This window comes from Elephantulus edwardii, unplaced genomic scaffold (assembly GCF_000299155.1).
Source record: "Elephantulus edwardii isolate Elephantulus edwardi_28Jun2011 unplaced genomic scaffold, EleEdw1.0 scaffold00223, whole genome shotgun sequence".
Classification (NCBI taxonomy): domain Eukaryota; kingdom Metazoa; phylum Chordata; class Mammalia; order Macroscelidea; family Macroscelididae; genus Elephantulus; species Elephantulus edwardii.
Genome location: NW_006399973.1, coordinates 3,704,131 through 3,730,647, shown reverse-complemented (window position 1 = coordinate 3,730,647; position 26,517 = coordinate 3,704,131). Strand labels below are relative to the sequence as shown.

At 38.7% G+C, this 26,517-nt stretch overlaps 1 protein-coding gene across 1 annotated transcript in view; it reads right to left on the bottom strand.

The window, feature by feature from the left end:
• Window positions 1–1,411: 1,411 nt before the first annotated feature.
• The window catches only part of GRHL1 (grainyhead-like 1 (Drosophila)), an 83,453-nt gene continuing 58,347 nt past the window's right edge, over window positions 1,412–26,517 (bottom strand). The window contains exons 10-16 of the mRNA XM_006898206.1: window positions 20,532–20,583; window positions 19,098–19,237; window positions 17,762–17,799; window positions 10,487–10,578; window positions 10,044–10,129; window positions 4,175–4,239; window positions 1,412–1,648 (exon numbers count right to left, since the gene is read on the bottom strand). Coding sequence (XP_006898268.1) covers window positions 1,534–1,648; window positions 4,175–4,239; window positions 10,044–10,129; window positions 10,487–10,578; window positions 17,762–17,799; window positions 19,098–19,237; window positions 20,532–20,583 — 588 coding nt within the window. The 3' untranslated portion in view covers window positions 1,412–1,533. The remainder of the gene's footprint in view (window positions 1,649–4,174; window positions 4,240–10,043; window positions 10,130–10,486; window positions 10,579–17,761; window positions 17,800–19,097; window positions 19,238–20,531; window positions 20,584–26,517) is intronic.

The following is a 26,517-nucleotide window of genomic DNA, read 5'->3' as shown; positions in this document are numbered from 1 at the left end:
TGATATATTAGAAAACCAGCAATTTAGTTCACATACTTCATTAAAATATTTAACATAAGAATATAACTATCTATCCTACATATAAAATGACCTATTCTAGTTCCCTGAACCTAAGTATACCTGTGATTTTATTTCTTTGATAAACTTACATTTTTCAGTATTTTAGTGTATTTAGACATGTGTACAATGCTCCCCTGCTCATAGAAACATTTTCTCATAAATTCATGAGTGCTTTATAGAATTGTTACAAGATAGAACATGATGAAGGTTCAAAAAAATGATAAAAATCTTCAAACAGGAACATCAGGAAGAATTCCATCTTGGACTGTATCCTTTGTTATGCAATAACCGCAATATGCTTGTGTTTCTTCACTCTTTATAGAAACATACACAAACCCATACCAACTGCAGAAGTGTTTTTACTTCATATATTAAACAGTGCAGAAATTCAGATAACGTTATCAGTAGCAAACAGAATCTCTTGTAATTTGAGGTTTTGCTATGCTTTCGAATTTTTGCTCAGAAAAACAAAGATAAAAGCTTTTTACTTGGTTCCACTAAAAGTTTGTTATCTGCCTGGCGTAATTATAAAAAATAACTTAACCTTTCGTCTGGGGACAGTGTTTAAAGGTAGATCTTACTGCATATCTTTACTATATGTACACAGACACACCACATTTATATATTATATATTTATATAAGACATGTATGTACACATTTACAGATAGACCTTCAAAAATATATTGCACGTATATACAATGCAGCTTTATCTTAACTGATTTCATATTGTATGTAACCCATTTAAGTTCTTCATAAGAAAGGCAGTTGACATGCCCAGGAAGATTTCAGTGATATGCTCTGTTTTAGTAAACATGAATTGGAGAATTCAAGGTTAAGGGAGAATATGGTTCATCCATATACTCTTGAGATGCAACTCCCGCTAAGTGGAGGCAGTCAGTTACACAGAATTCAGGCCAAAGCTCTAACTCCTCAAAGCCACACTTACTGCTTTTTCTCTGACTTCCATTAGTGAGCAGGTCCACTAATCTAAAGAGACAGAAAGTAGGCATCCAAAATTTTTTTATAAATAACGTAGCAGATATCCTACAGACTCCTGCTGTTGACGGCTTTCAAGTTGAGCATGACTCATAGCAACACTATGAACAAAAGGCCTGAAGCTCCTCTACAACTGCTGGCATTTAAAAAAGTTCAAAGAGTTTCCAGAGACATGTTTAGGAAGTGGATGCCACAGAGCTATAAATCTTAGAACAAATATTTGATTTTTAATTTTAAATAGTATACAAAACTCAAACATATTGAATTTCTCTCTAAGATGGAAAACATTAATGCAATATATTAAATGCTATCTTCAAGCCAAATGTTGTTCCATCTTAAACTCAAAAGGACTCTCTCCCTCTGACACGCACCTCTGTTTGGAAGGTGGCTGACTGGTGTACACCGGTGGTTTGTCAAACAATAAAATCTACTGAACACCTTCATTTCACTCATTGGGAATTAGGGACAGGTAGGCTTTTAGATCTCAGTGAGGGTGAGTTTGTATGATCCTCCTGCTTCTTCAATCTGCAACTGGAAGGTGTCTTCATTGGAATAATGTTTCACAATGTTGTCATCCATGTTTACCAGGATCCTGAATACAGAGAGACAAAGAAAATAATGTCATTTACTGGGCTTTAGAGTCAGACTAATAATAGTTTTGACACTTACTAGCTATGTAACACATAATACAAATTATTTAAGTCTCCCTAGGTGTAATTTTCTTATCAATAAAATAGGGCAATAACAGCACTTATCTCTTTGAGTTGATGGGAAAATGAAACAGCAAGGAATACAAATGGACAGTGGAAGAAGATATTGATACATTCTAACTATAAGCACATGACAATTTGCAGAAATGTGGACTGTATTTTTTATTAATTTCTCTCTTGTTTATTAGTATGTATGCACATGCTGTTGTTGTTCGGTACCATCAAGTCAACTATGACTCATAGCCACCTTATCAATGACAGATCTGAACCCTACCCTATTCTGTCATCCTTAAAATTTTTGTCACACTAGGGCCCATTGTTATAGTCACTGTGCCAAATCCATCTCATTGAGGGTCTTCCCCTCCATCACCAAGCCTCTACTTTTCCAAGCATGGTGTCCTGTTCCAAGGCCCAGCCCCTCCTAACAACATGCTCCAAGCATGTGCTCCACATGTGTTTCTCCATCTTTCCCTCTATAGAGCCCTCTGGCTGCACCCTTTCCTAGACATTTGTATCTGTTCTCTTGGCAGTCCATGGGATAGTTAGTACTCTCCTCCAGCACCATAACTCAAAGGCATCAATTAGTTATCTTTAGTCACTGTCCAACTCTCAGATGCATAACAAATAACTGAGAAGATTATGGTTTGGATCAGGTATACATTTGTCTGTAAACTGACATCCTTGCTTTCTAGGACTTTGGAGAGGTTCTTAACTGCAGACTTTCCTAACAGCTGGTACCAAGAATGCTGAATGTGGAACCAAGTAATAGGATGAAGTCATTGACAGTTTCTATCTTTTCTCTATCTATCATGATGTTGCCTATTGGCCCAGAGGTGGGGATATTTTTCCCCTTGCTGTGCATATATAAAAGATGTGTATATGGTAAATACATTTGTTTTCTTCCTTCCTTTATCCTACTGGTGTTGTTTTGATTTAACATTGAATCCAAATGGACTCAGCTGACTTGCTATGTGGACTTTCAGGGGCAGTAAACTGCATGGGAGGAGACTGCCAATCTTCCCCTGCAGTGCAGCTGGTGGATTTCAAATTGTGTGCCTTTAAGATTACTCATTATAAAATATATGATGTATACAGGAGTAGAGTGTTTTCAGTTGTACCATGTTAGATGCAAGTATGACTTTATAATAAAAAGTAATGACTTTTTAAAGTGATGTGTATAGTTGTCAATGTCCACAAGGGGTGGGTTGTGATGGGTGATATTATTGTCCCCTGGGTCAGCTATTACTCTCAGTACTGTGGCCGACACTATGTAATTATCTCTCATTTTATGAACTGACAGGGGTAGCTAATAAGCTGGAAGTGACATTTCCTTGGGGGGGGGGTGTGCCCTCTAGCCATAATATATGACAAATATTCTGGTAAAACCATTCTATTACAAAAAACAATTTTTTAAAGTATCAATTTCTTCATCTATAAAACGAGGCAATAGTAATTCTTATCTCTTAAAGTTGATGTGAAAATTAAATGAGGGAATTAAGGAAAGCATTTAGAAATGCACACAGTAAAGAATATTAGCTTATTTAAATGTTCATTGAAATTAATAAAAAAGAAAAAAGAATTATTAGCTTATTTATTATTTCTAGTATTTTGTAATCACTCAATAAATGGTAATTATTATAATAAAACAAATATATATAAGAACATCTTTAAAACACACTGTGAAATTATTATTGTTAGTACAATAATAGCCATGTCATTTAAGTAAAATAAATCTGCAGAATTGTTCTGCTTTAGAAAGCATGTTGATAAAATTCATCTACTTGATCTTCTTTGGCAAGTTATAATGGAACCATGATAAGGTCCAACTCTTTCCAATAGCCACTCTGAAAATTCCCATTAGGATTTGCTTTAGACTGATGCCAAAATATTCTTCTGTTATGTCCTGCTTCTCCATATCAAATAGCATAGACAACAAGAAAGAACAGAGGCTTTAGTCCATTAATATTAAATTCCAATCCTGACTCCACCAATCACACGCTGTATCACCTTAGACATGCCTCTTAAGCTTTTTAGGCTATTTCGTCTATAAACGACAATAAGTGTCCATCTCAGAAGGACGATGTGAAAACTAAATGACAACCGTTAAAGTACCTAATTACAGCCTGGTTCATGACAGGTATTTCATAAATGAAGTGGCTATTATTTATATCCTTTTTAAATTCTATAATGTGCTTTAGAATTTTGAGCCACTTCAGAGATATTAAGCATTAGAATGCTGGGGCAGGGGGAAGTCACAAGAAATTGACAGGATTATCAATTTTATCTGGCTAATTTAATAAGAAAAACACGCATTCCAGCACTAATGTTCCTATAACTGTTCTAGATTAGGCACAAATGCATGTGAACAATGTTCTTTAGAGACAGTACAAATGCCAGTCAATGCTCACCCCTTTTTACATTTCTTGAATATTTTCCCAATCTTGTCATGGGGAACATCATACTTGTCTGAGATCTAAAGGAGAAAAGAAAAAGAATTATAAAATATTGTTTTCATGGCTTTACAAAATGCCTACTTACTGTATGCATACATACATATAAACACATACATACATGTATGCATAGTCACACATATACCAACCATGGTTTTTAAAAGATATGTGTAAAGGGCCCTGGTAGTACAGTGTGTTAAGTGTTGGGCTGTTAACAGAAAGGTTGCAAATTCAAATCCAGGAGTTGCTTTACAGAAAAATATGAGCAATCTCTTCCCATCAAAATGTACAGCCTCATAAACGTAATGAAGGATTCTGCTTTATAAAATGCATACATATACAGAAATCTATGCAAGTTTAGTCTATGTCCTCAGGAGTTTAACATTTAAGGTTCCTGGAATCAGGTTCTTCTTAATTCTCCTAGTTCACAGAAGTGAACCAACAGATGTTATATATATAAATTTATACGTGTATATCTAGGAATATATATGTATTTACACACATACCCCCAGCTGGTAATGGTAAAGAGATGTGTGATCTCCTCCCATACAGCATTTTATTTTCTTTTTTTTAATTTATTTTTGTGTGAGTGTACCGTCAAATCAGATCTGACTGGTACAGGAGGAGATTGTCTCTCCTTCCCCGGCAGAGCATCTGGTGGATTCGAACCATGCGCCTCTGGGATTGTAGTTGCAGCTCCTTACCACTAGGCCACCAGAGCTCCCCCCATACAGCATTTTAAAGCCTGCTGGAGGGGGGTCAGATATAACATCAATATTGCCACTGAGCAGCAACCGACTCACGGTGGACCCTCCAGTGGGTTTCCTAGGCTATAAACCACATGGGAGGAGATTGTCCATCTTTTTCTGAAGGAGTCAGTGGTGGATTCACACAACCAGGGAGATGTGGCCTTTGGGTCAGCAGAACAACTCCCTGTGGACTAGGCCACCAGAGCTCTAGAAATAGTCAAATAAAACAGTAAAATATCTATAACTAGAACCAGGTGAATATACTATTTTGATCAAAAGTATAAAGATTCTTTTTAGAGTCAACAAATCTAACTGGAACCAACTCATTAATCAGCACTTAATCTTCCTGACCTCACTGAATCCCCTTTTCAGTTAATTAATGAGATTTTCACTGAATACATCACAAGATTATTGTGAAGATTAAAGAGTGTCCAAGAAGAAGAGTTAATAATTTTAGACACAGAACTATGGGAAAATAAAAAAAACAATGCTGTGATATCAGAATTTTTTTTCTTTTTAATGAAAACAACCCTTTTATATTCTCTATTTATAAAAAACAAAAAAACAACAATGCTGAATATTCTATGGTCCAAAAGAAGCATCAAAACCATCTTGGACCACAAATCAAGAACTCTACTTTTTGCCAGTTCTACAGTCTTTCCATAGGATAGGAAGGTGTCCTGCAAAATCATGAAGGCTCCCAGCTAAATATAGCTGCAGCTGTGTGGTTCTCAGCCTCTCTTCACCAGCAGTGTAGGGAAATTATTACAGGGTGAACGTTGGATGTTGTCCTTTCATAGCACAGAGACTATCTTTAAAGAGAAAGAATAAATTACACTAAGAACAAATAGCTGATTTAGTCTACTAGGAAGTCTCAGATTAAACACTTTATTTAGAATTGTTGTCTAGACTACTTCCAAATGGAGACCCTTGCCGTTTCAACTGGAACAGGAAAGAGAGCAGCTCTAAAAAAATAGGGCCTTCAAAGAGAAAACTTCCTATCTTCTTCAACCATTTTACAAAACTGTAAAATGTCATACTAATTCGAGGTCAGGGCACCATTATAAAAGCCATTTCTATTATGACTGGTAATATTATACTGCATATTTACAAAACCTAGCCCTAAGAGAAAAGGCTGTATTAGATATAGTAAGTCTTAATCTTTTCCACACTCACTTTCTATCATCAAGAGTTTGTGTAATTCTTAAGCAACAATTGAAAGGTTGTTAAAAAGATAAAAAAGATAAATTAAGAAATGACAGAAAGTAGAAAATTATAGTCAGAAAACGGAGCACAATGGTTCTTGTTAGTTGTGATAAATGTTGAAAGAGAACATAGCGAGGTAAAAACCTGTGGACTCTTGAGCTTTCCCTTCACAGACTAAACAGTACCCTCCAACCTTACTGTCTTCTCACCCAGTTTTGTTCTTCTTCATAACACTTACCAATTGCCTGCAACTCACTGTGAGCCTATGTACAATATCTCTGAAGCCTGCCTTATGTTGAGCCAGTCTCACTGTCTCCAACATACCTACTCCCATTACCCCACCTACCACGTCAATCCATTTCATCCAGGGTCTTCCTCTCTTGCGCTGTCCCTCCACCCTTCCGAGGATGATGTCCTTCTCCAAGGACTGATCCCTCCTGGCCACATGCTCGAAGTTTGTGAGACAGAGTTTCAAAATCCTAGCCTCCAAGGAGAAACTTAGTTTCTCCCAGACAGACCTATTTGTTCTTTTAGCAATCTGTGGTATGTTCAATACTCTTTTCCAGCAACACAACTCAAAGGCATTGACTCTTTTTCCATCTTCTTTAGTCACTGTCCAACTCTCACACACACAGCAAATAACTGCTAAGACCATCGCCTGGATTGGGTGCACTTTATCTCTAGACTGGCATTATTGCTCTTTAGCACTGTGGAGAAGTCTCTGACAGCAGACTTCCCCAAAGCAATTTGTCTTTTGATTTCCTGACTGTTGGTGTCAAGAATATTGACTGTGGAGCCAAGCAAGCTGAAATTGTTAAAAACTTCAGTCTCTTCTCCATCTGTCATGGTGCTGCCAATTGGCCCAGTGGTAAGATCTTTGTCTTCTTGATGTTGAGCTTCAATCCATATTTAAGACTACAGTCCTTGACCTTCTGCAGCAAACGTTTCAGCTCCTCCTCAGTTTCAGTAAGTGAGGTTGTGTCATCTGCATAACACAGGTTATTGATGAGTGTTCCTCTAATCCTGATGCCACATTCCTCCTTGTAACAATTACATGTTATTATTAATTTGCATATTTTCTTTTTCCCTATCTTCCTAACCTCTAGTGTTAATACAATTTTTAACACTATCTGAAAGCTGGACAATGAATAAGGATGACAGAAGAATTGATGCCTTTGAGCTGTGGAGTTGGAGAAGAGCACTGAACATCCCATGGACGGCCAAAAGAACAAACATGTATGTCTTGGAGAGGATGCAGCCAGTATGCTCTTTGGAGGCAACAAGGATGAGGCTTTGCCTCCCATACTTTGGACATGTTGCTAGGAAGTGCTATTCCTTGAAGAAGGACATAACGCTGGGAAGAGTGGAGGGTCAGCAAAGGAGAGGAAGACCCTTAACCAGGTGGACTGACACAGTGACTGTTGTGATGGGCTCTTACATGTCAGGAAGTGTGAGGATGGCACAGGATAGAACAGCATTCAGATCTGTTGTTCATAGGATCATTATGGGTCGTATTCAATGGCACCTAATAACAACAACAGCAGCAACAAATCTTCCTAACTAGAATGTAAACTCCATTAGGCACTCTTGGTACTCTAGGGCCTAAACAGGTTAACTGTCACGAAGCAGGCCCTTAACAAATACTTACCAAATGAATTTGGTCCACTGTAGCTGTCTGAGAGAGCCATGGGAAACCTGCAGTGCCCCCTAAGACCCATGCTTTGAGTTCAAAGACTTCTGAGATTTATAGTGGCGAAAAGACGTTTTGATGGAGCACTGGGTAAGCATTCATCTGCTAACCAAAGTGGACAGCTTGAGTGTACCAGCAGCTCCACCAGAAAAGACTTGCTCCCTCAGAGACCATAGTCTGAAAGGTGATGGGAGCAGTAATACAAGGTCACTAGGAGTCAGGATGACTTGACAGCATGTTACACTACCAAAGGGGCCAAGGCGGCCAAGTGTCTAGCTCGAGTACTATCACTTGAATTTTATGCAGGGGCAAAGTCATCACGGAAGATCAGCATAGCATTTTCCTTCTGTTGTCAGTTTTCCTGTCTTTAAATCCTCTCTTCAGGCCCTGCTGAAGGATTGATGGCCATCACTGTCACACCTCTGAATTTTTTCAAATATATTTTTAGTTAATTCATGATGTTGTTGTTATGTGCCATCGAGTCGTTTCCGACTCATAGTGACCCTATGCACAACAGCTCTAAACCCTGCTCTATCCTGCGCCAACCGCACCACCTCTGACACACCCATCCCGATTACCCCAGTCACCGAATCAATCCATCTCATAGAGTGTCTTCCCCTCCTGCGCTGTCCCTCCACCCTCCCAAGCATGATGTCCCTCTCCAAGGACCCGTCCCTCCTGGCAACATGTCCAAAGTATGTCAGACGAAGCCCCAGAATCCTTGCCTCCAAGGATCAGCTTGGTTTAATCCTCTCCAAGATGGATCTGTTTGTTTTCCTGGCAGTCCATGGTACATTCAGTACCCTTCTCCAGCACCACAGCTCAAAAGCATCCACTCTCCTTCTGTCCTCCCTAGTCATTGTCCAACTCTCTGATGCATAACAAGCGATTGCAAATACCATGACCTGTATCAGGCACACCTTAGTCTCCAGAGAGACACTGTTGCTCGTGAGTACGTTTGAGAGGTCCCTAACGGCAGACTTTCCCATCGCGATACGCTTTTTGATTTCCTGACTGCTGGTACCAAGAGTGTTAACTGTGGAGCCGAGCAAAGTGAAGCTGTGAACACTCTCAATCTCTTCATCATCCATCCTGATGCTGCCAATTGGTCCAGTGGCGAGAATCTTTGTCTTCTTGACGTTGAGCCTTAGTCCATACTGAAGGCTGCAGTCCTTGATTTCCGGGATCAGATGTTTCAAAGACAAGAGTTGGGAACCATCAAAATGATGTTCTTAAGATTTTGATTAAAAAGTTTGTAAATGATTTGCTAAAAAAAAAAAAAAAGGAGTCTCAAGCTAAGCGGGAACATACGATTTTAACTATGTCACTACTTCCTGTCATCAGGTAGACTCTGACTCATAGTGACCTTCCACTGAGTTTTAGAGAAAGTAAACAGGTTTGTCCAGGAGAGGGTGAAGCGAGGCTGCTCCTTGGAGGCAAGGATTCTGAAGCTTCATCTGACAAACTTTGGGCATGCTGCAAGGAGGGATGTCCTTGGAGGGCATCATGCTTGGGAGGGCAGAGGGACAGCACAGGAGAGGAAGACCATCGGATGAGATGGATTGATTCAGTGACTGGGGTAAAGGGGGTAGACGAGTCAGAGACAATAAGGTTGGCTCAGGATAGAGCAGGGTTTAGGGCTGTTGTACATAGGCTCGCTATGAGTTGTAGGTGACTCGACAGCACGTAACAACAACAACAACAACAACAACAAACTTTAATGAGAGGGGACTGCCCATATTCCTCCAGAGACATGTGGTCTTATGATTAGAAGCCAACATGCTCCTTAACTATTGGGTTGAGTATGTCAGAGATTATGAAGATGGTGCAAGATGGGGCATAGTTCTGATCTGTTCAAAGGGTCGGTTTGACACGGTCTACTCAACAGCACATAACAACAACATAACAAGTTCATTCAATTCAGTGAAATTACTGAATGTTTATTTACCAACTCTCTTGGAGGGTCTTGTAGTCTGATTGGAAGAGATAAACATACAAACAAATAACTACCAAATAAGGCAGGTAAAGTATATGATGCAGCACAGGTATAAATAAAGCACCATGACTCAGGAAAGGAGTTAAGGATTTCAGTACAACAAATGAACCTGGATAGTGTGATAAAATTTTTCAGTGTAATTTTATCCAAGTTGAGACTCAGTTTTTAAAGGCTTGTAATACTTACAGCTTCCATCAAGCCTTTCAAAGATGGAGTCTTGAGCATCAGGGCATCAAAGACTTCTTCTGACTCCTTTCGAACATACAGCAGCACTAAACCCCAATCAGAAATAGGGAGGTTAAAAAGAAAATGCACGGGGGAGGATGGCAAAGTTAATCCATATAAGCAAAATAAGAAAACATCAACAAGTACTGGCACAAATAAGTGCACATATTCACATAAAAAAGTCAATCAACATAAAATTTATCAAAATTTTACATTAGGTTAAAGTAACTGTTTTCAAATGTTCTTTTAGCCCTGCTATAGTTCAAACACATATTAGATATTTGTCTCATAAAAGAACATTCACAGGAGTGAAACTAGACAAGATCTGAGTCTTTCATGTTCTTCACAGATTCAAAATTCATATCTAGTTTAAAATTTCCAATAAGACATCTAAAACAACACACCTCTCTTTGGTTCTTCTATCCGAGTCAGTTTAGCAGAAGGTGGGGAGGTGAAGTCATCTTCCGCTCCATATGGACCCCTTTTCATGTTAGATCTGCAATCAATCCAAAACATGCAATTAGTGGCTTCAAATGTAATGCCAAGTACCAAATCAATGGCATCAGCAAAGAGCAGAGATACATCACAGCATTTTAGACTTAGCTTCATTTTTGTTTTATCTTCCAGCCTCCTCATTTTGTGAATGAAAAATCTGAGAGCCAGGGAAATGCACTTACAGAATCATCCCGGGATGCACAGACTACAACTCAGGTTTCTTGCCAAATAGACTCCATTGCTCTTATGCTAAGTCAATCTGCTTTCAAGGACAGAGAGTTTCTTTTCATGAAAATTTTATGGAGTAGGTAGGATCTGAGCTAACTGTGCACAGGCAGTAACAAAGGAGAGAGCACTGAGGGGATTAAAAGGGTTGGGGAAGTTGAGAGGAGATGCAAGGACAGGCCAGCTTGGGCAGAACGCTTTGGTGTAAGAACAGACAATTGTTCACAGTTTTATAATAAAAAAAAAGAGAGAGAGATATAACCAAAGTATATGGGTATATGGTAAAGAATGGAGGGGACTCCTAGAGGCAATTAAAAAGAAATAAAAACCCCCAGGTTATTTCTGGAGTAAATACAGTATATGATGATATGGGTTTTAAGTGTACAAGTATTGCCAATGGACATTATATGAAGAAGAGTGCAACACCAGGATTGACGGAAGACTCTTAAACAACTTGTACTGCACAGATGAAAACAAAGACTACAGCCGTCAATGTAGGTTATATCTCAACCTAAAGAAAAAAAAAATCTTCCCAACTAAACTAGTAAACAGTGTCACAGTGAGTGGAGAGAAGACTGACAATTTTAAGGACTTCATTTCACTTGGATCGACAGTCAACAACCCAAGGAAGCAGCTCAAGAAATCAATATAAAGTACTGAGTGTGGGGCCTCGGCTTAAAACTGCTCTTCGACGTACTAAAGGGAAAAGATGTCACTTTTGAACTCTCAGGTGTGCCTGACCCAAGCCATGGCATTTTAAATTAGCTCAAATGCATGTGAAAGATGTCAGTGAAGAAAAACAAGACTGAAGAAGAACCGATGCTTTAAATTGTGGTGCTAGTGAAGAATACAGAAAATACAAGGATTACCAAAAGTGCAAACTAAGTGTCTTGAAAGAGTACAGACAGAATGCTTCTAAGAACAGACGATGACGAGACTTCTCACAGACACTGAGTGTGTTATAAGGAGGGGCCACCCTCTGGGGAAAGGCACTGTGCTTGGTAAAATAGAAAGTCAGGAAAAAGAAGATGACCCTCAACAAGAGGGGCTGACAGTGGCTACAACAATGAGCTCAAACACAGCTGGATGCAGGAGTAGGCAGTGTTTTGCTCTGTCGTACACACGGTCACTATAAATCAGCATTATGAATGTGAAGGCATCTAACAATATCAGTCAACCCAACGGTATATAATGAGTGTAGTAGAAATAAAAAGGAAAGAGTGAATCCAGGAAAAATGACTTCTCTGACCACTTATCATAAGCACATATTCTAAGGACTGTTGGTGATTGTGGGTGAAAAGAAAGTAGTAAAATAACAGAAAACTAAAGACTGTGACTGCTTGGTTTTGAGCACTTAACAAATAGGAGTTGGGCATTAAATATTATCCAGTCTGTCTTGGTTTCTACCACATAACACTCTAGCAGCATTCAATAAAATGATCTGTAGGATTTATAGCAAAACCCCCCTCAAAGAATGAAAGTGGCAGAGTAGAACTAACTCTTTATAGAGAAATAGTAGGGTAGGCATTAACTTTGTGGATGTACCCCAAAATGATAGTCTAAATTTTAGGAATGGATTGCTAGTGAAGGAAAGCAAAGAGCTAAAATGAATGAAAATTATAGAAAGCCTATATTTAGTGTCATGCATAAGACCAGTGAGGACGACAGAGAAGATATAATTAGAAGGAGAAAACCAACACTGCCATAGTATCCTTTCTTCAAAGAACAGACAAGTAGGTATTAGTCAATGGTGTTAAATGGGATGGATACTTTAAAAAAAAGAAGTAACTGCACTAAAGTCAAGTTTCTGCATTATTGTTTATGAATTATTTTGACAATATTAGAAGAGACCCAAGATAAAGTTGTATATGGTAGTAGGGGGAAGTAGCAGGAAAAAGAAATAAAATTTAAAAAAGGATAGACAGCTCAACAGAATGGAATAAAAGTTAAAAGGCTATGCAAAGCAAGGAATGCATTCAATAAACTCATGCCAAAAATATTAAGTATTAAAATACCTGAGCGCATCCACTTAACTGTTAAAGAACCCTGATGAAGCATGTGTTACACGGAGCACTGCTACTCAGAAGGGCAGTAGTTTGCCCCTACCACTTGCTTCCAGGGAGCAAGACAGGCAACCTCTTCCCATAAAATATATAGTCTCAGAAACCCAGCAGAGGGTTGGCATGAGCTGGAATCCACTCATTAGCAGTGGTTTTGGGTTAATAAAGTCACAGAAAAGTCTTAAACTTTGTTTTTAAGACTATTCACCATCTTCAGCAAATGGTGCTGGCAAAACTGAACCACTACCTGCAGAAAGGTGAAGCAGGACCCATACCTACACCATACACAAAAATCATCTTAAGGTGAATCAAATACCTAGGGGTAAAGCTCAAAACCATAAAGATCATGAGACAAAACAGGACAAAACTTAGAAAGCCTAGCCTATGGTATAAAGAGGCTGACAAATATAGCTAGAAAAGCACAACCAGGAGAAGTTAATATCCATCAATGAACTGGACCTTCTAAAGATTAAGTCCTTGTGTACATCAAAAACTTTTTCCATAGGATGAAAAGACAATCGGCTGATTGAGAAAAAACAGTTTTAGACAAGGGTCTCATAACAAAAGTTTACAGAATACTATATGGTCTCAAAAAAAAAAGATTGATAACCTACCTAATTATAAAATGGGCAAGACACATGGAAAGAACTTTTCACAGAGGAAGACATTTGGATGCCCAACAGACACATGAAGAAATGCTGAAAATCACTGGCAATAAGAAAGATGCAAATCAAAACTACAAAGATATGCAAAGCAAAACTACACAGAGATACATCTCACCCCAGTAGCAGTGGCAAAATTTAAGAGGACACCAAGTGATAAATGTTGGAGAGGATGTGCAAAGATAGGAACTCTTATACATTACATTGTTGGTGAGATTGTAAAATGGTACAACCAGTCTGGAAAGCAATTTGGTGTTTCTTCAAAAAGTTGAACATAGAAATTCCATATGATCCAGTCATTCCACTGCTAGGAATGTACACTGATGTTCATAGCAACATTATTCACAATTGCAAGAACATGAAACAGTTCAAATGTCCATCAACAAATGAATGGATTGAGAAATTGTGGTACATTCACATGATAGAATATTACGTAGGACTCAGGAGCAACAATTTAGAAAAATGCTACATAACATGGGAGAGGCTGGAGAGCATTATACTGCATCTCATAAGGACAAATACTGCATAAGACCATTATTGTAAAAACAGCAGGATATCTAGTAAGACGTGTATGAGAGCCCAAGGGAGAAGTGGAGGGAGCCAGGGTGCTGAAGGTGGGCAGGGGGAAATTACAGGATCACAGAGTTTGGGTGGAGGGATAGGGTAAAAGAATAGGAGAGATCCAGTGGAGACCTCAAAAGTCAGCGTAATGGTGGGCATAGATCAATGGGGATTCATTTTCTAAAACACAGTGTACGTGAATTTTGTATGCAAACCAGTATTTTTAAAAAAGGCTATCTACCAGGCAAACTCCACTAGTATTTCTTTTATACCAGAATCTGCTTTGAGTCACCATTTATTTTGCACCAGTTTAACTTTGGTTTTCAAAAGGTCACTATGATGACCAGATTGCTGTGTATAACCAATGTGGTAAGGAAGGGAGCAGTATTTAAATGAATGAGGACCAAGATGGAATGCACAACTTGCAGAATGATCTGGGCAATGTACAAATAAGGACAATACAAACTGTATCGTAAACAAGGCCCAGGAAGCAGAAAAGATAGCTATCTGAATATCTGGGGTGCCCCAAATTTTCAAAAGAGGATTATACTAAAATAATGATAAAATTTATTCAGCTTTTACTGAGTACTGAGTTATGGGAAGTGTACATCTCAATTTAATCCTTGTAACCACTGTATAAGACAGTCTCATTCACCAGTTTAAAAACTGAGGCTCAGAATAATTTTCACAAAGTTACATAATTATAAAATGTTAATGTTTATATGACTTTAAAACCTGGCACTTTGCATCCCAGTACACTTTTTGGAAAGGCAGGCTAGTTTCAAGAAGAAAAGTAGGAGATTTAAAAAAACACAATAATCCCCTTTTCTGGAAAATTAAATCCTAAAAACTAAGGTACACCTTGTCCAAGCCATGGTCTTTTCAATTACTTGCTATGCATTTGAAAGGTGGACAATGCATAAAGATGGCAGAAGAATCAATGTCTTGAGGTGTGATATTGGAGAAGAATACTGAATATCCCATGGACTGCCAAAAGAACAAACAAAGATGTTTTGGTTAGAAAGTGAAACTAGAATGCTTCATGGAGGGAGGCATGCTTCACACATGCCTGGAGAGGTGGAGGGTCAGCGTAAGAGAGAAGAATCCTAAACAAGATGGACCGACAAAGTAACTGTAACAATAGGCTTAAGTATGTCAGAGATGGTGAGGACAGCATAGGATAGGGCAGGGCTCAGATCCGTTGTCATAAGGTCCTTATGAGTTGTCAACTTGATGCCACATAACAACAAGGAGAATCAGATGGGGACAGAAGGTTGAGGTCTGAATAAAAGAGGAGCTGGGGCACAATGATGGACCAACATGGCAGTCCTCAATCCTCATGAGGGTAGGCAGAGCATAAGAGAAGGAGGCTGCCTGGCATGGAAGTCAGAGCCCACGCAGGAGGAAGGGGCTGCTCACAAGAGGGAGAAGCAGGATCCCTTAACAGCAATGAGCATACACAGGGTACTGATCGAGGATTCCAAAAGCCATTCTCCATAGTAAGAAACCAGAGTTCCCTTGGAGCACAAGCTGATTTCAGGACTGTGGAAGGGAAAAGAGGCAAGGACACCTTGTGGCTGAAAGCAAGGAAGTGCTCAAAAAATGAGGCTGGGATAAATCCCCAAGAAACCCAGGAGTCAACCTGAAGGGTTTCTCCTACTGACCAGTTTACAGATAATTTGAACATAAATGTAAACAGAAACTTGTAGGTGCTTACTATGTAAATAAATTAAGAAATAAAACAATTTTTTAAAAAAAATTTAAAATTACTGTCCTATGAAAAATACACATTGCAAAAGTAAAAAGAATAACTTCACAGAGGAGAAACCTGGCAGACACAAGGAATCTTAACCAAGTAATTAAGAGTAAATGTCATCAGTAGATAGACAAATTAAAACTGTGTGTCATCTGACAGGATACAGTGAGAGCATCAAAGAGGAGTACTTCTATGATCCTCCTGGCAAAAATACCTAACTTCAATCTGCTCCATGAGAAAACAGCAGCCCCAAAATGAGAGTCTACAAATGACTGACTTGAATTGTCAAGCAGTAGGTCAAAAAAGTTAAGGAGAGATCTTTCTAGATGGAAGAAGATAAAAGAACTGGGACAATTACAGCATGTTATTCTGAAGTGGATCCTTTTCACTAATTAAGGACATTACTGGAGTAGCTGGCAAAACCTGAATGAGTCTGACGATTCTATGGTATCAAGGTTAATATCCTACTTTTGACAATCATATAAGAGAATGTACTTGTCTACAGTATGCAAAGTATGTGGACCATTGTAAATTATGGGTAACTTTGATAAGAATTGGAACCTGAGACATTTAATGCTCATGCAAAACTTGTACACAGACTAGTAGTTGTTCAGAGAAACTGGATACTGCACAGTTTACAGTCAGGAAATGTGTGTGTCAAGGTTGTTCCTTCTCCATACCTAGTCGATCTGTATGTTGAGCAAATAATTTGAGGTGAACTATATGAAGCATGTGGCATCAGGACTGAAGAAAGACTCAGCAACAACTATATTCTATTATGCAGAGATGACACAACCTTGCTTGCAGAAAGTGAAGAAAAATGGAAGCACTTACTCATGAAGATCTAACTACAGCTTTCAATCAATATAGGCTACACTTCAACATTAAAGAAACAAAAATGCTGGACCAAAAGGCAACATCATCATGTTGCTGGGATTTTGGTACTGTTGAGTCAAGTATGACTTACAGTGACCCTATGAACAACAGATTTAAACTCTGTCTTATCCTGTGAGGTCCTCTTCATCTCTGCCACACTTGAGCCCACTGTTCCACCAATCCATCTCTTCAAGGGTCTAGCTCTCTTTCACTGACCCTCCACATTTCCAAGCATGATGTCTCTCTCCAAGGCACAGCATCTCCTAGCTTTGTCATCTTTACCTCCAAGGAGGCAAAAGTGGCTGCACTTTCTCTAAGACATCATGATAGACAGAGAAAGACTGAAGTCAAAGGTTTCATTTTACTGAATCCACAATCAATACTCTGATTGCAGAAGTTATGAAAAGATGTGCTACACCAGGCCAATCTGCTGACCTCTTTAAAGCATTAAAGAACAAGGTTAAAGACTAAGGTGTGTCTGATCCATGCCATGGTAATTATCAACTACTTTGTATGCATGTGAATAACTGAACAATGAATAAGAGAGAAAAACTGAAGCTTTTGAAATGTTGTGTTGACAAAGAGTATTGAATATCCCAGGGACTGCCAACAGAACAAACAAGTCTGTCTTGAAGAAGTGCAGCCAGGTGCTCCTTAGAGGCAAGGTTGGTGAAACTTCATCTCAAATATTTTGGGCATAATGGGTCAGGAGGGGCAGTGCTTCGAAAAAGACATCAAAGAAGGGAAAGTAGAGGCAGTGAAAGAGAGGAGGAGCCTCAAGATCGGTAACACAGTGATTCCAACAATAGGTTTGGGCATGGTAGAGATAGTGAGGCTAGGGGAAGGTTTTGAACAGTTGCGATGAGTAAGTAGTTGACTGTAGAGCACCTAACAACAACAAAAAGATGTTTGGTAGTAATAGGTCACCATCAGCAGCTTACTCTCAAGTGGCTCAGGAAAAAAGAAAAGGTTATTCGTACCATATTTTTCTATGAGATTGCTTTATAATAAAATATTTTATTAAAATAAAAACATAAATCTTACCCTTCACCCTCCAATTCTTCTGCAGCAATGGGAAGAACCTAAGATCAAAAAAATAGATTGCTTTTGAAAAATATGCAGAATATGTCTGAGTATAAGAAATCCCTTTTAAAAATTCCTAAATAAGAATCATTTTCATTTCACCATAAGAATAATTTTCATTTCATCAACTATCACAAAATCCTTTAGCCTTATTTTTTGTAACAAGATTTTATGGATATCTTGAATATCTCTAACCCATGATGAGGTAACTGCAACTAGAAAGACAAGGTGGGGCCGCTGTTTGTACAGTTGTATTAGTGCACAGCTATGTTCATTAATTTATATTTTGTTTATGGCTGTTTTGCACTAGAACTCAGAAATGGAAGAGTCATGACAGAGATTTTTTGTTTTTAAAACAAAATATTTACTATCCCTTTATAAATAAAGTTTGCCAGTCCTTACATCTCCTGCTCTAAGGAAGAGTTCTTCCCAAGAACTACCAGAAAAACTATGAAAAACCAATCAGAAAAGCTCATTGCAGTCAAGTCAGAACTGACTCACAGCTGGCCCTCCACTGGATTTTTCTAAAGCTATAAATTGCCAGGGAAGAGACTGGCCATCTTTCTTCTTTGGAGATGCTGGGGGATTCAAACGGCCAGAGAAGTAAAGCCTGTAAGTTAGCAGCACAACTCTCTATGGACTATGCCACCAGAGTTCCCTGAAAATCCATTAGTCCTTACAAATCCATCTCAGTCCTTATAAATCTGTCTTTACAATTCCATCTTCTTAGTATTAATTTGATGTGACATAAAAAGCATGCATCACTCTATTGAAGTTCTTATCCCTAGTGAGCATTTGCTGCAGGGCAGGGTGTGACAACTTTTAAACTGAGCATTATTTGCCCAAACATAGCTGTACTACATGTGCCAACAATGATTCAGTGACTGATACCCTGAAAAGAGCCTTCAGATGTGCTCTCTGTCATTAACTCCAGTTACTCCGCTGGCACTACCTTTCTATCCAAAGTCTATTTTGAGTTATCTAGGAAGTCTTACATATAAATTATATTTATAAGGTTATAGATTCAAACCTCCTGTTACTCTTTTGGATTTTTTAAAAGAACAAAGAAAGAGGATTAAGTTGATAGGCTTGGTACTGAAACTCCAAACCAACAAAGTTTAAATATTCTATTGCAAGCTACCATGTCATCTCACCTAAATGTTTCAAAGATCTCCCCCTTAATTCTGATCAAACCTTACCAAAACTTAACTTAAATTTTCTAGGAATTAATGCTAAGCCCTTTCTTTTTGATATAATTTACTCTCTTGCATCTAACCCTGGGATATTGGTTACCTACATGAGTGCCCCGCTGAAGATTGGCAAAGTGCACATCAGGAATAAAGAGGACAGGCTGAGTATCAAGATCAATGAAGGGTTTGAAAACCGTGATGTCCATTCGTTTGTGGGAGGGAAGCAGTGGAACTTTAACATCAGAAACTGAAAGGGAAAAAAGAGGACATGACAGTCAATAGATAATATATAGACTGGACACAGGCTAGACAGAACCGCCTTCTCAGTGTCAGAAATTTCAGGTACACAATGTACCAATAGAAAATGCAGATCATATTTTTTAAAAAATCCATTTATGTGAAGAAATTAAGTGTGTTTATATACCTATCAATGGATCAATGTTTTAAAATAAACACGAGAAAAATGTTTCTTTAAACACACACAGAAATATAAAACTGAAAAATCTGGACCACAGGCAAAGCATACTGACTTTTTTTACCTTGAAAGGCTAAAATTTATAATTGTATGAATATAATTTAAAAGTAATTTCCCCTTAGCTGTCCTCATTAGATCATTTCTATTCTAACAGCAATGAACCCGTCAACTTCAGAACACACAGAGCTCTACACTGAGATTAAGAGTTAAGTATGACTATAATTTTTACTTTATTAAATTATAGACTCCATCTTCCCCCACAATCTGGCCCTGAGTACTTAGTGATGTGGCTGCCTAGTTAATCAGCAGTTCCCTGAAGGGACACTGGGCGCTTGCACTTTGACACCAGAAGGAGTATCCTAACAAACATGCTGCAGGGCAGATGTCTGCTGAGCCAGTCTATTCAAAGGACATATGCTGGAAGCCCACACACTGCAGGTGAAATGCTACAAGCTTTTCCTCCCTTTTTAGTTTAGAGATAGAGTTCTGTGGATACAAAAACGCTAATTAACTCATTGCCATCAAGTCTAAATTGACTCCAGTGGGTTTCCAAAGCTATAAATCCTTGGGAAGAGATTGCCTATCTTTCTCTCTTAGAGAGCTGCCTTTGAACTCGAGCTGCCAGTGAGCATTTGGATTAGCAGTCAACTCCCCATGGGCTAAGCCCTCAGAACTCCTCTGTATGAACATTAGTTATATTAAAACAAACAGCTTTCCTAGTGACATGTCCAAGTGCATAAGCCCTACCAATTCCGCAAATATGTGCTTTTTAAAAATCTGGACAAGCAGCTGTTCAGATGGAACGTATGATATTTTTCAGAATGGGAACCAGCAACCTGGGCTAGAAATGACAGGCAAAAAAAGCCTCAGCTCTGAAGGGAAAAGAAAATTTCAAGACTCTCTCTTATTGGCCACAAGAAAAGGGCTTAATTCACCCATTTTACACATCCATTCTGAGCAGTAAAAACATCCAAGGCACTGTTCTGAGTGGAAAAGGTCTTAAATGCTTGGTGGAACTATTTCTACTTACAGGCATTCAACTGGGAGCTGGGGTCAAAACACTTGCCTTTTCTTTTGCTCTGTTTTCGTTCTTCATCCCTGATTTTCCGCTCAGCTCCCTGCATGCCGAGAGAAGAGAAGATTCTGTTAATGCAATCCTCTTTAAAATATTAACTCTTATCATGACCAAATAACCAAAAATTAATATTTATTTTAACAAATACAGCAAATATCTCTCAATCATGGCTTTGATAAAGGTAACTTTGTGCCAGCCTACATTTTCTGCGCTCCTGAATTTTAAGTCTCTCTCATTGCCATCGAGTCAAAATCAACTAGAGCTGATCCTATAGTGACTAAATTACACAGGAAGAGATTCCCTATCTTTGTCTCTTGAAACAGGTGGTGAATTCAAACCACCTGCCTTTGGCTTGGCATTGCAGCTCCTTACTCACTACAACTTGAGGTTTAGTGGTGATGGTATGTGCCATCAAGTCAGAACAAATTCATAGCTGACTCTCTAGCAGGTTTTTAAGACTGTAACTCATATAGGAGAAGAATGTTCATCTTTCTCCCATGAAGCAGCAGGTGGGACAGAACTGTGTGCTTTTGCCCATAGCAAAGCAACTCCCCCAGAGCTCCCTTAATGTTTTGACTTCTCCCAAGAAGTTGACATCCTACTTTTAGTGCATGCTGCCATCTGGTGGTCACTGGTATAATTGTGTGAATGTAAAGAAACTATGCTTCATCCACCCACTTCAGCACCACAGGCATCTTCCAGCCAGATATGACACTACAAGCTTTCTCAGCTCTATAACCAACACGCTTAACACCAGCAGTCAGGAAATCAAAAGACAAATTGCATTGGGAAAATCTGCTGCCACAGTCCTCTCCAGAGTGCTGAAAGCAACAATGTCAGTCTAGAGACTAAGGTGTGCCTAATCCAGGCCATGGTCTTCACAATTACTTACTATGCATCAGAGAGCTGGACAATGACTAAGGATGGCAGAGAAGAATTGGTGCCTTTGAACTGTGGTGCTGGAAAAGTCTTGAATATACCATGGACTGCCAACAAAACAAATAGGTCTGTTTTGGAGAGAGTGAAACCCAAGTTTCTCTTTGGAAGTTAGAATTTTGAGGCTTTGTCCCACATACTTTGGGCACATGGCCAGGAGAGACTGCTTCATAGCAAAGGACATCATGCTCAGAAGGGCGGAGGGACAGTGCAGGAAATGAAGACCCTGGAGGAGATGGATTGATACAGTAACTTGGGCAATGAGGGTAGGTGTGTTAGAGTCAGCAGGAGTGGCTCAACAGGGTTGGATTCAGAGCTGCTGTACACAGGATCATAATGGGTTGCACATAACAACAACAATTCTACAGAAATCTTTATTATCTAAAAAAAAATTAATTTTGATTATTAGTCCGAGTGGAGCGAGCGAGCTGAGTGGTTGTGTGGTCGCGTCTCGGAGAGCAGGGGTGCTTGCAGCATGGCTGACCAACTGACTGAAGAGCAGATTGCAGAATTCAAATAAGCCTTTTCACTATTTGACAAGGATGGTGATGGAACTATAACAACAAAGGAATTGGGTACTGTAATGAGGTCTCTTGGGCAAAATCCCACAGAAGCAGAATTACAGGACATGATTAATGAAGTAGATGCTGATGGTAATGGCACAATTGACTTCCTGGAATTTCTGACAATGATGGAAAGAAAAATGAAAGATACAGATAGTGAAGAAGAAATTAGAGAAGCATTCCATGTGTCTGATAAAGATGGCAATGGCTATATTAGTGCAGCAGAACTACATCACGTGATGACAAACCTTGGAGAGAAGTTAACAGATGAAGAGGTTGATGAAATGATCAGGGAAGCAGATATTGATGGTGATGGGCAAGTAAACTATGAAGAGTTTGTACAAATGATGACAGCAAAGTGAAGAAATTGTACAGAATGTGTTAAATTTCTTGTACAAAATTGTTTATTTGCCTTTTCTTTGTTTGTAACTTATCTGTAAAAGGTTTCCCCCTACTGTCAAAGAATATGCATATATAGTAATTAGGACTTCATTCCTCCATGTTTTCTTCTCTTATCTTACTGTCATTGTCCTGAAACCTTATTTTAGAAAACTGATCAAGTAACATGTTGCATGTGGCTTACTCTGGATATATCTAAGCCCTTCTGCACATCTAAACTTAGATGGAGTTGGTCAAATGAGGGAACATCTGGCTTATGCCTTTTTTTTAAAAGTAGATTTCTTTAGGAACTGTCAGCATGTTATTGTTGAAGTGTGGAGTTGTAACTCTGCGTGGACTATGGATAGTCAACAACGTACTTAAAGTTGCACTATTGCAAAACGGGTGTATTATCCAGGTACTCGTACACTATTTTTTTGTACTGCTGGTCCTGTACCAGAAACATTTTCTTTTATTGTTATTTGCTTTTTAAACTTTGTTTAGCCACTTAAAAGAAAATTCTGCTTATGGCACAATTTGCCTCAAATCCATTCCAAGTTGTATATTTGTTTTCCAATAAAAAAATTACAATTTACCAAAAAAAAAAATTTCATTCAAAATACCTTCTATCGTGCAAAACATACAGTTCAAAAAAAATTCAAAGCAGAAAACTTGACTCAGTCTTGAAAGGGTTAAATGAAAAGCTGAAAAAATACTATCATGGAACACATCTTCAAAGAAATGAGTACTTTTCCCTTTGTGTATAAGCACCCTATAAGAAAACGGAGAATCCTACTTCTGAGGGTACTTTTCGATATGAGCAAAGCTGTAATTTCAAGTTGTGATTCTGTCCAAGAATCTTATATCAAAAGATTGCTATAACCAGAAATCTTCATAATCATATAAAAAGAGAAAATGTGTATTCTCAGTTCTATAAAAAGGACATATATGTACCTTGGATAGTGTTCGGCTGCTAACTAATCTCCTTACGGAAATGAAGCCATTTGTAAATAAAATTTACATCTTGGAAACTGGAAGGAAGGTGGCCATAGTCAGATGTGACTGGATAGCAATGGGGGGAATACCAACTATATAAAGTATGACAACGCAGTATGATTGAAGTCACTAAAATTTTCAAAAAGAATCCTATCGGTAATAAAGATGATCTGAAATGAAGCAAATTAGCACAATAAAAACGTAACTATCAATAATCTGATTTGACTTTTTTGGTATTTCTATATGGCAGCAGTTGATTTTTTTTTTTCCTCATAAAGGATTTTACATCAATGGGATGCGAATAGAGTATATATTTTTCACCCATATTCCTTAGGTACCCTACTATATGATACTACTACCACTCTGTATGTCATAAGGGCAGAAGTGATCAGCACCTATCATCTCCAAGCATCTATCCTGAGGAGCACCCGCTCCAGAAAGGAGGGAGCTCCAGCTGCCTAGTGGTAGAGTTGTGCTGCCAACCCAAAGGCAGGCCATTCAAATCCACCAACTGCTTTAAGGGAGAAATAGGCGACTTTCTCTCAGCCAGGTATGAGATGGTTCCAACTTGACCTCCCATAACAACTGAAGCAGGAAGGAGAAAAAAAATTAATGAATATTTTTTAAGTCTTACAATCAACACTCTTGGCACCAGCAGCCAGGAAATTAAAAGACGTATTGCGATGGGAATGTCTGCTGTTAGGGACCTCTCTAAAGTACTGAGGAGCAATGGTGTCTCTCTGGAGACTAAGGTGCGTCTGATAGAGGCCATGGTCTTTGCAATCACTTGTTATACGTCAGAGAGTTGGACAATGACAAGGAGGATAGAAGGAGAATTGATGCCTTTGAGCTCTGGTGCTGGAGAAAAGTACTGGGCTGTTAGGAAAACAAACAGATTCAACCTAGAGAGGGTTAAACCGGGCTGCTCCTTGGAAGCAAGGATTCTAAGGCTCCGTCTAACATACTTTGGTCATGCTGTAAGGAGAGACCGGCCCTTGGAGAGGGACATCATGCTTGGGAGGGTGGAGGGCAGGTGCAGGAGGGAAAGGCCCTCTAGAAGATAGATTGATTCAGTAACTGGGGTAATCAGGATGAGGGTGTCGGAGACAATGCGATTGCCACAGGACAGAACAGAGTTTAGGGTTGTTGTACATAGGGTCGCTATGAGTCGCAAGTGACTCGACGGCACATAGCAACAACAACTTACAAAGAAACTCACACCTCATCATGGGGTAGACAGTTGTCCAGTGAATTAGACTACACACAATACCACTAGCTTTCACTTTTTTTAACTACAATATTATGAAATTTTCTTTTATCACCTGACAGGCTTACACTAAGGTGATAAAAAAAAATCTGTGATTGAATCTAGCCTATTCACTTAACATGATATCTAAGACCTTGCATAGTACATTTTCATGACATATGATCTAAATAAACAGATGAGCAGGCAAACAGTAGCACTAACAGATGAAATTGTGCATCGTTTCAACAGTATTCTCTCTGGTGACTTTGTAAAGGCATTTTGCTTCCCAGAACACAACAGCATGGCAATTTTTAAGTATACACAGAGCAAAGACAATTAATTTCTAAGTTTTGTACCACCACTAATTAATAAATTTGCTTTACATAGTTTATAAATTCTTTTTTGTATTTTAGTTTCTAAATCAGTTAGCTTTCCATATAGCGCCTTGCTATTAAATTTGCTTTTATAATATCAAATTTATTAAAAGAGCAAGAATCAATATAAATTCTGGTTGTTTATATAATTTTTACCATCTAAGACGGAAAATTCCAGTTCATGCAAAGTCATGCTGGCATTCTCTATCACAGCAGTATTCAAAGCACAAGTTTTGAATAATTTTATATCTGCTGAGTCAAACAGTTAAACAATGGATTTGTACTTTCCATCACTGCTGTAAGTTTTACTTCCTTCTAGTAATTAATTTATTTTAAATTTTAATTATTAATTTTAATTTTAGAGAAGTAGAAGTTCATGACAGATTAGAAAGAAAAGACATAGACTTCGGGAAATAGAAAATCACAAAAAAGACTCAGTTTACTGGTCTGACAGACATTTGCGGAACCCCTTAAACTATGTCCTTGAATCCTAATCCATCAAGCTTGAAATTAACATCACCCTTGTAACTCAACTTCCAGTGAAATAACAGTCAGGCCTCCACAGTGACCAGAGGAGGAAAGCGCTCACTCCTCAGAACCACTGACCTTACAGAACCAGAAGGGCAGTGCTGCCCACGGACAAAGCATGAAGGAGGGAAAAGCAAAGAGGGCTACTCCCTTGTGGGGACTGAAACAATCATCACAAAACAAAATGTTCACAAGTTCTTGAATGGAAAACCAATTTGCTCTGTGAATATTTACTTGAACCAGACTACAAAGTTGAAATAAATCCCCCTAAATCATGCTCCTTCATCTTGAGAAATTGCAAATAGGTAATAGTAGTATACGTTGAGGAAAACCTTAATCCAGAAACTAACCTTCTGTAAGCACCATTTCTCTGCCTAGTTGTGTACCACTGAATCAGATCTAACTGGCACAGGAGACTGCTCTTCCTTCTCCAGCAGAGCATCTGGTGGATTCAAACTGTGGGCCTTTGGGATTGCAGCACAGCTTTGCAAGCACCTTTTAACAGCACTATTTTGGATGAAGGGTCTCACAGCTGAAACTCTGAAAAAGGCACTAGAGAAAGGCCTTTGGGTTTACTATTTAATGATGGGAGCTCTGACAGTATATAGTCAGTAGGGTCTTGTGCTGCTAACCCAAAGGCTGAGCTTCTCTGGTGGTTCAAATCCACCAATGGCTCCAAGGGTGAAAAAAGTGTAATTTCCTCCTGTGAGATTTACAGCCTCAGAAACCCACCGGAGGGTTAGCTGTGAATTGTTTCCTACTTGATAAAAATGGGAGATGAGACTAATGTTAGCAAATGTTCTCCGAAAAATAACATCTTTGAAGCACTCAAAAGATGAACTTACAAATTCCAAATAATAACAGGGAAAAACTATTTCCTAGACAGACATATTTTTAGGAACAGAAGATATGAACATTTAAAGAATTTGAACTGACACAACTAATTTTTTTCACAA